We start from the raw sequence: 13,108 nt of genomic DNA on the forward strand, positions 1-13,108 counted from the left end.
ATGTAAATGAAAACACAATCAAACCTTAAAAAGCCATCGATATGCAGGCAGAAAAGAGCAAATTCACATGACAGTTCTTTTACTTTTAGAGAATGTTAGTATTTTTAGAGAATTAGCAAGTGAAAAGACTTTAAATAAAAAATTGACATGCTGGTTCTTCCCGCATACATTTTGTACATAGTTTTTGTGGCTCAACTTACCCTCGAAGGTGGCACAACTTACCCCACAGATGGGGCAAGTTGTGCCACTTGACATCGTTTTTTTCAAAGGTCACAACGACTTTCAGTGTGGGGGTAGCAAGTTGAATATAGGTGAAAAAGATTTCCCAATAATCATATTTAAAGGCAAGGTACTTTATATTTCTACAATATTATTAGTCATATCAATTCTATCATGCAAAATGCAAAAAGTGTCACAACTTACCCCGCCTTCCCCTACCTATTGCCTCCCTTCCTTCTCCCCACACATACGAGAGTCGATTACGTGACAACCTTCATTCATTGTCTGGGATCTCTCTTAGTACAGTAATTGCTGTTAAGCTTGGCCTGGTTAGAGTTAAAGACCAGTTTAACTTTTAATGTGAAAGGGGTGTCAGAGGCATGAATCATGTTCTGCCTATTCAACCTTGATGAAAGTTCAGGCTTGAATTAAAAGTCCAAGATCATGGTTTTATCTAACTAGTACAAATCCTTCTCATGTGTGTGCTAATATGTTTGTCCTTTGAAAATTTGTCAGTTTTAGCAGCTAAGGATTTGGAATAAATTTCTGATGTGTTATTTACATTTGTTTGTATTTTTTTTAAATAATTCTAATTTTTAAGTTAATGTATTTATTTATATTTTTAATGTTACTGTTTATGTATTATTATTATTAAGTTTATGTATTTATTCATATTTCTAATGTTAATGTTTATCTATGATTATTATTATTGTATTGTTGTTGTTATTGTTATTGTTGTTATTATTATTATTGTTATTATTATTATATTTTTTGGGGGGTCTAAATAGTCATGATTATTTCTACCAGTAAATTGCATCTCACATAAGTTCGAGAGTATTCTACTTTATGTACTCCCGCCCCCCACCCAACAAAACCACAAATGTACGCACTCACCTTGTAAAGAAACATGGCGGCATTGTCTGTTTTGTGATATAACTTGAGTCAAGTATACTATCATATTTTGTACTCTGAAGCTGGAACTATTGCTCTGAATTTCTCTTTTTGCTATTTGTAGTCCATTCGCTACACTACATGTAGATATTAATTGTCATATCATATCACATGAGAAGAAATTCACCCATGACTCGTCAGACTTCAGCTTGCCGGAAAAGCAGACAATGAACATATTTGTATGCAATAGTATTTGATGCGCATCTGTAATCATTATTCCTATTTGTATTTTTTTTTTTCATGGATTTATAATTTTCTTTCAATTCTCTTTGTGCAGCTTGGACCTATCTTGCTGCTTCTAATTGCCATCATGGCTGTCCACTGTATGCTTATTCTCGTCCGATGCTGTCATAACCTGTGCAGCAGGTAGGTCGTGACCTAGGTCATCTAGGGTTCAAATGATCAGTTTATGTTTACTTGGTCTTCGAGCAGTTGGTCTAATCCTGAGGTAGTCAGTCTACTAGATTATTTTGGTCGTACATGTATTTGGTCTCATTGCCATTTATATTCACGTGGACTACTTATTAGATAGTCTTATACCACATGGTCTAAACCCATTTGTCCTAATTGCTGTTGGGTCTCCACTACATATGGTTTAATACCCATTTGGTCTAATGAAAATGAAAATTTCTCCACAAACAATTTTAAAAATCTATTTTCAGAACCACCAACCATAGGAATTTTAATGATGCCCCCCCTCGACGATTCGCACAATATTTCTGAAACGCAAAAAGATAGCGCTGCAAAATTGTACAACTTTTGTTTTTGAAGTCTTATGCAACTTTTAAGACCAAATTAGTTACATATGGGTATAGCATCGCGACGCCACACAACTTTTTACGAGACAGTGTTATGCCAAAAATGGCTGATTTTTATACTTTGTGTACAAAGTCTATGGGAGATGAAATTCAGAAAAGGATTATTATTTTTCGTTTTAATTGGTCTGCTTAATTGATTTAGGGTTTAATTTAGTTGTTAAATGGTCTAATAATTTCCATTGAAAAAAAACAATGAAAAACAAAAGATGAAAAAACAATGAAATACATAAGAAATTCTAAAAACAAAGAAATACAGAAGGAAAAAAATTGGCTTTCTCAAGTTTCTTTGTGGAAACCTTTGGATTAGATTACAAAGATGACATCTGGAAAAAAAAAAGTTTGATGTGAAATTGGGCGTTTAATTTGCAAATAATGTTTTATGGCCCGTCATGTATGTTGGAAATTCCCAGTTACATACATGTATATAAATTCTTTACCAACGTTGAAGTATTTCCTTGTCAAGTCTTAATTAGTTCATATACATGATATTGAATATATATAATTTATATACATGTATATATATATGTATTTAAGCACCTTGAGCACCCTTAATTAAGTGGATATATGTTTTAATTTTTGCATATTATAAGTGTCTCTATTATCATTATTAAATGTTATTTGATATTTTGCCAAGAATATTCAAGCAAGTTGAGATTCCTTCTAGTGTTTTTTTTTCTTCTTTCTTTCTTTAGGACATGTCATGTTTCTCTTGATTACGGAGAGGTAGCAGAGACCGCTCTTAAAGAAGCTCATATTCCACGTTGCATTAGAGAGAGAGCCAGAGTAGGAAGGTCGGTTTGTGAGTTGTATTATGAAAATCTTTCGTCTAGATATTTATATAATTATTTTAGTAGGTGCTATATAAATATTGAATTATTATCCACATATGTAACATATGATCCTATATATTTTAGTTGGGTTATCCTGACTTATATAAACTGTCAGATGTATTACTTTATATCTTTATTTAGAAAATCACACCTGAGGTGAAATCATATGGTGCTTGTTTGCCATAATGATGATAATAATAATTATAATAATGATAATAATAACAGCAACAATAATGATAATAATAATATGTTACATTTATATCGCACTTGATAAAGTGCTGCATACTATTACTCCAGTAGCCTATAATCTAGGCGGAGGCTGCAGTTATTGTCTTTGCTGTTGTGCTGAATGCAAGCAATACGTCTATGAATTGTGGATGCGAAGCTTCCATCGCCTATAAACTCCCGTCTTGCTTTGGATGTTGTTTTTTTTATTACCAACAATGATAAGCCACTTTTTCGTACGAAAAATTCTCATGCATATGTATGAGAAGAAATAAATCGGACCAATCAGAAATACATTGGAAAGAAGAAAGGTAATGCATATAATTCATGTGACATGACGTCACTTTCTTCATCCAAAATGGCAAGTACGAGCACACGCAAGAAACTTCTGCTAGAAAGTTTGGATTATGCTGCCGATAAACTCGCCATTCCTAGTGGAAAGTTCCGAGACCTTCAAGAATCTGTTATTCGTAGCGTTATTGACGACGGGAGGGATATATTTGTTGCTTTACCAACAGGATATGAAAAAGCGCAAACTACCAGGCAATCCCTCTGTGTTACAATTATCTTCGCGATCACTTCCCCCACCTACTAAGTAAATCCTATCTCACCCCTATTCTCCTTCAATGAACACACTGCTGTGATCCACATGATAAAAAGTTAAAATGCTGCACTAAAGATTACAATTGACACTCACTCGTGCATTAACATTTCAATTTAGTAATTCATGAAATGTACTCTAACAATTTAAATTGATCATTAATTTATCACAACACCCTCAACTTTGCAAGTTCCAAGGGACTCACCTCTCAAAAACTGAAAGAAATTGGAAGGCTAATTCCTGCCCACCCTAATTTCCATACTCTTTGTTTAAGTGGGTAGTGCTCACCCAAGCATGAATAGTTTTCCAACCTTTTGGTGTCATTTGAAAGTTTACGTTATTGGCTTTCCATATATACAGGTATTTTTCCCCAAAGTGACATATTTTTTGTTTGGCAGCCATTTCAAAAGTGTATAGTTTTTTTTGAGACGCACTGTATGATGATATGACAATTAACCTTGATTTTAAAGACTTTCTGGGCGATTCTATACGTGTCGTACGGGACATTTTGACAACAATTTCTTGTTTCCTAGCCGAATGCTTGAGCAATAAAATATTTTTTTTGTCAATGATAAAGCTATAGTGGGTAGTCATGCGAAAAACTAATAACCAACTAAAAAAAAATTGATTATGGGTAAATTATAGGTGAAAATGTTGTGTGTCGTACGTGACGCAGAAATGTTCGTACGACACGCAACATTTTAAGCTCTAATTCACCTATGGACAACATATTTTTGTTGGTTGTCAGTTTTTTGCATGTCTTGAAGTTCTTCGTTCGTTTGGACAGTAGAGTGAAAAATGTTGTGAAAATGGCTGATTTTTCTAGCATGGAATCGCCCTTCTGATGAAATGATCGTTTGCTGCAACTACTTTCCTTGACCTTTATCTACCAGCCTGTGAGCCTGAGTGTTAAAGGCTTAGTTTCTTTTATTATGTCATAATATCATGCTGACACCTGGGCAAGAACAGCACACTTGACCCCTATTCACTGTGAAAGATGATACCTTGTGGAAACCCTGTGATAGTTACTGTACATGTAGTAGGGTAACAAAAGGATTGAAGCTAGATAAGAGGTTGAATGAACTCATTGTTAATGCTTTACTACATGTACACACACAGATCTATATAAGAATAAGCTTGGGGGGGGGGAGATACACCACTTTCAGTGCAATCTACCATGATGTGTATATATGTACATTTATATGTACATACATTATAGAAGCAGCAGGGTAGAAAATGATTTTTATTTTTTAGAGGCTATTTTCTCATGGTGCAATTGCTACATTTTGGGAAATATTTCTTTCATTTCAAGGGCTTCTTTTCGCCCAACAAACCAGAGACAAAACTTCTTACAGGTTGATAAATTCAAGCAAGGAAATTTTGAAATCCTGCACTGTACTATTATTTCCATAGCTCTAATTGATTGATCTAATGTTTTGAAAAACTGTATAGTATCGTTTAAAGGTTCTGATGTATAGATCTACAAGTACTTGTACATGTAGATAGGGAAATATAGGCCTGTAAATGGTTGATATTCATAGTCTTTGGTAACGCTGAATTTCTAATATACATGTATTTCTTTATTTTACAGTCCAATGATCTCTGCTGAAATTTACGGTAGTTACGTGTACCTTTCATTCATAGGAAACACAATGGCTCAACCCTAGTATGTGCAGTGTCTCAATATATTATTCTTTATACTTGCTTATATACATGTAGCGCGCTTAATACTTTATCTGATATAAAGGTTCTATAATAAACCATCTCATTCCTATTCCTTGTTTTTCTTCCTATACAGAATAGTGGTGAATATATTCCTTGTGATAACACAGTTTGGATTCTGTTGTGTATACTTCCTTTTCATTGCCGATAATATACATGCGGTAAGATCCTCTTTTACATGACCAAAGGAGTATGAAACCTTTGAAACCAGTTCAATTCATATAAATGAGAAAAATCAAAGAAACGGACCATCAAAAGTTTGAGTAAGGTTGAATGATTTACAGTTATGAGTATTTGAATACCGAGATGATGCTATGGAGATCCTCCCTTTAGCCAATCTGTGATGTGATACATGTACAACTTCCCCATAACTTTAGTTCTCCATCACTTACTATCTTCACATCGAAATTGAAAACATATCTCTTTAAGTAAGAAATGTTTGCGTACACGTAGAATTAAGTAAAAAGAGCTCTGAACAAGCGCAGCTGAATATACTCATATAAAAGCTGCACTATACAAATTTATCTTTTTTTTAGTGTATGGCAAGATCATGTTTTCTTTTTTTAAGAGGAGACATGTAGTAGAGGTTTCACAACATAATATCATGGATAAATTGTTTGTCATATCAATAGAAATGAGCAAAAAGAGATGTTTTGGGGTGTACTATCAGTGTCCAAAGGGGGAGACTTGGAGTTGTATATGTGTGATATCACAGATCTTGTTTGCATTGCCAACTGGATGATCTTCATTACATTAGTGATTGCCCTTATATTTCTTATTTTTCTGTCCAGATTTATTCAATTTTTCGTTGCTCCTATTCTTTGTTTCTGCTTTCACACAAGCTTACTTGCTCCAAGGGTGTCATTCTCATTTAATCATGCCAAACTTGGCTTTGTTCAACTCACTAGTTTTTTATGACTTTGAGAATTGAAAGAAAGTGAGCAGAATTTTAATAAGTGAATGTTTACTTTCAAAACAGTTTTCAGGAGGGGGGGGGGGTCAGGTAAAATAATTTTCAATCAATATTCAAAATGATATCAAACTGTCAAGTAGTGCATTTTGATGGTTATGGCACATGCATACATGTGTAACATTGAGATAATCAATATATTATCTACACGTTTTTCTGCCTGAAGACAAATTTTGATGCCATTCTGAACCCAAGCAAAATGTTCATTATTCAACCAATTTCATAGGATTTACTTCGCTTGGCATGGCATGGCATGGTAGGGGTTACAACTGTCAATTTGAGGTTGATTTCCTAAATGGAAAGATTTTACCACTCTCTTATCTTTTACATGGTTTGAATATATCATATAGACCTATTCTTTCATTGTGGTAATACATCTACTGGTACCTGGTATGGCTTATCCATCTGATAAGAGATACCAGCATCTAAATCACAAATCACCATCTATAAATTTGCATGTGTATGAAGTATATAGGGTCTGAAACCTTTTGAAGGGCATATCACTAGAGATGGCTTTTTCCTTATCCCGAGGTTAGCAATTACATATGGAATACTTGTATGATAAGAAAGAAAAAAAGGAATGGAAAAATCTTCAAGCCTGTCTTTTGCTTTGGTACCCCCCCCCCCCTTCCCCAAATGTGATATGACTAGTCCAATAAATTACTAGATTATATGAATGTGTATGCCCTTAAACACTGTACATCACTGGCGTATCCGGCAAAGCCGGCCCGTGCCCCCCCCCCCCCCCCATTTGAGAGCCACAATTAAAATTTGTAATGTAAAAATGCTGTTATAAAACACAAGTGTGCCCCTCCCCCCCCCCCCTTGAAAGTGAAGACCTTTTTTCTTTGCTTGTCAAACTTTTTTGTGGACAAAATGTCCCTAATTTTGGTTAAAAACCTTCTTTTTTTTTCTGCTTGTCAAATTTTTCCTCGGGAAAATGTGCCCCCCTTTCGGAAAATCCTGGATCAGCCCCTGAATTACATGTATGATGTGGAGGATACGAAATGAAAATGTGTTTTACAGGATAATTGTTGTGAATGTTAAAATGCATACAGGTATATATATTGTATAAAATATCTTTTGTTTTTTTTTATTTCTATTTGATATAAAACCTATTCGAAAACATGGTCTGGGCTGAAAATTTCAGAATATAATCTGTGTCTTTAGCTTCTTGATATCCAATTCCTGAATTTGTATAACTGCTAAAAGAGCTCTTTGAAAGAAAAAATGAAAAAAAAACTGCCGAGAGATGGCGATAGATGTTTTATTTGAATATTTAATTTTTCATGGCGAATTGGCTGTTAAAAAAAAAGATCAAGAGATTAATAACTGCAAGTTTCAAGTTTGAAATGTTACATGTAGATCATAGTCCAGTATAATTTTCATTATTGGTCCTAGCTAAAAACAGTCTTTAATATTTAGTGCAGTAACCAGTCATTCCTGAATGAAAATAATTCAAATCATTACACACTCTAAATTGGCAACATTATGCAAATAAACAAAATCACTGTTTAGAAATGCAAATTGGCAACTTTTAGGGAAAGTTCTTCTACTGTCATACAATTTGATTTTTAAAAGTAATGTGTAAATTTATTATTTCAAAAGTATATTTTAAAAGTATTGAAAATTTGATAAGCATTACACCTTAACTAGAAAACAGAGACAAACCACGTCAGGAATGTCCAGTATCAAAGGAATCGGATTTACCCCTGTGTAATTAATTACCCTATAAAGGAGAGGTGATCCTCTAATATGAGATTTGATCCTATCTTCTCTAAACCAACAGGTATATGCGGAGTTTTATCCTGAATCGGTGCCCAGCGAAAAGATTTTTGTATTGATGGCAGCCCCTCTTGTCATCTTGTTAGTCTACATCAGAAATCTAGATGACTTTGCTCCGCTATCATCGATTGCCAATGTGCTCTCGCTGGTTGGAATAGCTATCTTATTTGAGGTATGCATTTATGGAGTTTCCATTTTCAGTTTTGATGATTTTTACAGTGCATACCCCCCCTAAGAAAAAAAACACCAGCCACGTTCCTCAGTTATTTCTTCCAGCATAGGAACAAGATTTATGATATTTTATCGATGTCTTCATTAAATTAAGTTTTTCTTCTATATTTCGATACCTCATATGAGTGAATTCTTTAATGAGCAGAACGAGTTGGAAATGTCAATATAAAACTTCAATTCGATTCAGTTTGATTGTAATCTATCAAGTATGAAAGCAGTACAAACAAAATTGAAAACAAAATATTATGTAAAAATGGGAAGGTGATATTCAAAGAGATGTGCCTAATACATACATGTACAATTAATTTTATTTTTTTGTTCACTGTACATGGAGTGCCATAGACTTTATACAGTAAGCACGATTATGGTATGCAATTGATTCCATCTTTTAGGAAACCAGGCCCTTTTGTCTAATTATCATGATTTAAATTTTGTTACATTTTATAATGAAACGTGTTTTTCTATGATGCATTTATTTCATATTTTGATGTTCTATGCAGTATATGCTGACACACTTTGGAAGTGGTAATGGAGCATCTTTCAACTTAAGTGAACTGACTTTAATTGGAGATGTCAAAGGTATTGCTTTCTTCTTTGGCACTGCTATGTACTCATTTGAAGGCATTGGTGTGGTGAGTGAAAACATTTTTTAATTGATCTCTCATAATAATAATTATGATGATGATGATGTTGATGATGATGATGACAATAACAACTGTACAATAATGATGATAATTATAATATGATAATGCACCAAATCCACTCTGCACAGTGCCCAAGATGCAACAAAAGAGAAAAAGAGAGAAAGAAAAATATTATATTGAATAAAGGAAGATGACCCTAAAACCTATGAATGTGAAATCTATAATGAAATATCCCCATGTTTTTTTTTAAGGCTTGGTAAAGGTTACACAACATTTTCTCCTGCGACAATTGCTCCGGGCTTTATTTATGTTAACCCCCGTAGGAACTCGGCAGGACAGCATTTTGCTGGTAAATGCCAAGCTGGTATATATAACCAATTTCTGATAGAGACATGTTTACGTCTAGGTTAATCAGTCATAATGGCTGGCCTTATAGACGTCAGATATTACTATCGGGCCTTTTTGTCAAAGTGGAGACAATGGCAGAGTGGGGATATGAACTCACAACCTTGCGATTATGAGTCCAATGCTCTAACCACTGTACCACACGACCCTTATATCTAAGATGTATGGTTAGGGTGAGGATTATGGTTGCAAAAGGTTTTTATGTTAGGTTTAGGGTTAGGTTTGGGGTAGGGTATAGTGTTAAATCCAGGGTTGAAATTAGTCATTCGTATATGGAATTTATAGCAGAGCAATTTTCACCGGAGCGAATGTCATGGAATCGTGATAACACCACCACAGAGAGCATATTCTTTTTCAAATATAGAGTCATGTCAAATCAATAGGCCATTATCAGCATATACATATTAGTTGTAATGATGAATCGGCTGTATTGTCATTCAACAATACATTCAACAATACGTTCTTTCTTTTTCTCATTCTCCTTTGAACTACACGTACAAACATCATTTGTTGTCCTGATCTTGATTATGTTGAAAAGCAAATAATTTTTTTTTTATATGAAGAATACTATCTTGTATTTCCATAAGTAAGTACCTTCACCTCCAACTCGTGTCTTCATCACATACGTACATGTATATGATACAATTCTGTCATGATCAGAGTCATATCTCTTTTTAAGATGGAGTCTAAAGAAGCCACTAGTAGGAGGCGAAAGTACTCACCAAGGTTAAGGAAAAAATTCCTTGATTTTGAAAAAGAACATACCCAAATGAAATCACTAAATCAGGGGACTGTTTCATCAAGATTTTCTCTGAAAAATTCCTGATTTTTATTGGCTGAGAAGCACTGTTACTATGGCAACTGTCAGATAAAACATCCGGCAAGTAATTACATAAAACACTTACCCAATTAATCTTATTAAAAGTCATAAAAATGTTTCTGCCGTCCCATGACAAAAGGAAGCAACTCTGTTGAATAAGCTGCTTTAAATGGGGAAAACGTGTCATTGTTTTATGCGGAAATATATAGACTTACTTGCTTTTGAAAGGTCTTGTATTTTTGAAATTTGGGGCTATGTGACTCCAATTCTTTCAGCATCATGTAGAACATTCAGAAAATATCCCAAATCAAGAAAAAAACCAGAGTTGCTTCCTTTTGTCATGGAATCAGTGTTATAGCTACAATGGACGGCAGTGTTCGGGCCCAACCGGCACAGATTTCTGACCAGACCACCACTCTTCATGAAAAACACTGCTTCCGTCCACCACTAATTTCAAATGCAAAGTGTTTCAAAATTAACTCCTTGCGAAGAAGAACTGCACTTGCGTTCATGGCAGTAATGTTTGGTAACAAATTTTGATGTAACAGAATGATGAGAGGAACACAATTTTGTATCCTGTCTTTGCGTTAGGTATTGCCTTTAGAGAACAAAACCAAGCATCCGGAAGACTTTCCCAAGGTGCTGAAAATTGGGATGATCGTAGTAGCGTTCCTGTACATCTCAACGGGGACCTTTGGCTATCTTTGCTTTGGAGACCAACTAGAGGACACGGTTACAATTTATCTACCAGATAATGGGTGAGTCCAGTTTTTCAGTTGTTTTTTTGTACATCTCTCAACATAAAGAGAAATACCTGCTGTGGCGACAGTTTCAAAATGAGTTCCAACAGAATCCAAGTGTCTGTATACAGTGGTGCTAAAAGTTAGTGAATTCACCAGAAAATAAACATATTTCAAGTGTTCAAGTTCTGCCATGTTTTAGATATTAAATTGTGAAGTCAGGTGATAAAATATTATATTCAGTGATGTTTGTTTTGTCTGGGTTCGCAAAACATTGTAGTGTTGTTGTCTCCATTCAACACTCAGCATGAAGGAGTGAATTTTCTGGTGGGGTTCGCTAACTTTTAGCATCACTGTATATGAACAAAAAGATACGACAGTTATAAACCTAATTCATGCTTGAATCCCATTTTTATCATCCTTTGCTACTAAATAGTTTATATACTGCAACCAAGCTGTTATTTGTCGGTGCCATCTATATATCGTATGGACTACAGTTCTACGTACCACTGAGCTTCGTTTGGCCACCTATAAGAAATAAAATTCCTCAGGAGAGGTATCACACTATAGCTGAATATGCCTTCAGAACAATAATTGTCATTATCACCAGTAAGTACACAGTTTTTATGGAGTCAAGATTGATTAACATTTGCTCCTCAAATTGGCAACAATTGTTAACTTTCTTCTTTAATAGAGGTACACAGCTTTTATATGATCAAGATAGCTGAATATGACTTCAGAACAATAATTGTCATTTTCACCAATAAGTACACAGTTTTCATGGAGTCAAGATTGAACAACATTTGCTCCTCAAATGACAATAATAGGATGCAACATCAGTCATATTGTATAATAGCATCAAAATTGTAATGAGTGGTTGTCAATTTGGATATTTAAACAGTGATTTTTGTCATTGCATTATTTGCCAATTTGGATTGTTTAATGATTAGCTTTTATGCAGGAGTGCCAACATATACTGTAAATGGTATCTTTAATTTGTGCGTTTCAAAGTATGCACACCATCCACATTCACTATATTTGGGGTCGACCAATTTTTCCTAATACCAGACCTTCATTTTTGAGGAGCGCGATCGCGCCGGCGCTCCTACCGCGCTCCTTAAAAAAAATAAGGAGAGCAAAAAATCGCGCTCCTAAAAAAAAAAAAAAATTAAAAAAAAATGAAAAAAAAAATTGCTAAAATTTCACATTTCACATCTTTAAATTTATGAAATGGTCTTCTTTTTTCCATAATTCCTTGAAATTACTTTGATTTACATGTAGTTGAAAACTATCAGAAAAATTAAGAATATTCATTTCTTTCCCGACTCTGATTTTAATTTAAACTCGGTAAATATTTGCAGTCCCATGTAGTCCCATATGTAGATTTTCATGGCAGCACCATGAAAGTCTACATGTGGGACTACAATATTTACCGAGGTAAGTTCAAATCAGAGTCGGGAAAGAGGTGAATATTCTTCATTTTTCTGATAGTTTTCAACTAAATCAAAGTAATTTCAAGGTATTATGGAAGGTATTTTTTTTTTTTTTTTTTTTTTAGCAGTAGCGCATACGACATCTTGTAAACGTATTGACGTGACCCAGGCCTAGTTTCACCACAGATTAATTAATAGCTAACACAGCTACTGCATATATACAATGTTAAGAAAAATCTACAATTTATCATACATGTATTGTAATGAATTGATTTGAGCTCCTCACGGAGAGCGATTCTGAGGAGCTCAATTGAGCTCCTCAGAAAAATAAGGAGAGCGATTTATTGAGCTCCACGAAATTATAAACGTGAAGGACTGTAATACCTTGGTCACATTTGCTCTACGGCGGCCGTACGGCGGCCGTAGATACCTGAATTTGAGAGATTTCTGCGGCGGCCGCAGAAAATCTGCGGTGGCCGCAGGGTCGACGTACGGCGGATTCCTACTTTTTACAGGCCGTAGAATTTTAACTCGGAGTTATAACATTTTTTCTTTTCTACGCTCGCTGTAGAAATTAGACTAGCCGTAGGCATGGCGTAGAACGGTCTACGGCGGCCGTACGTCGAGCGTACGGTGGCCGTGCGGCTACCCTCGTGTTTTTCTTCCCTCCTTTCCCCTTCTCCTTTTGTGTTATCTGCTCGGGAGCCACCAGGC

At 34.8% G+C, this 13,108-nt stretch overlaps 1 protein-coding gene across 2 annotated transcripts in view; it reads left to right on the plus strand.

Annotated features, from left to right (window-relative positions):
* LOC129262008 (proton-coupled amino acid transporter 1-like) overlaps positions 1–13,108 on the plus strand; it is a 31,142-nt gene that overhangs the window by 14,252 nt on the left and 3,782 nt on the right. For both annotated transcript variants that reach the window (XM_054900041.2, XM_064100371.1), the window contains 7 exons: positions 1,448–1,536; positions 2,681–2,779; positions 5,443–5,527; positions 8,126–8,293; positions 8,853–8,984; positions 10,813–10,979; positions 11,398–11,570. In XM_054900041.2, the coding sequence (XP_054756016.1) occupies positions 1,448–1,536; positions 2,681–2,779; positions 5,443–5,527; positions 8,126–8,293; positions 8,853–8,984; positions 10,813–10,979; positions 11,398–11,570 (913 nt within the window). The remainder of the gene's footprint in view (positions 1–1,447; positions 1,537–2,680; positions 2,780–5,442; positions 5,528–8,125; positions 8,294–8,852; positions 8,985–10,812; positions 10,980–11,397; positions 11,571–13,108) is intronic.

The sequence above is a fragment of the Lytechinus pictus genome, chromosome 5 (genome assembly GCF_037042905.1).
Source record: "Lytechinus pictus isolate F3 Inbred chromosome 5, Lp3.0, whole genome shotgun sequence".
NCBI classification, from domain to species: Eukaryota; Metazoa; Echinodermata; class Echinoidea; order Temnopleuroida; family Toxopneustidae; genus Lytechinus; species Lytechinus pictus.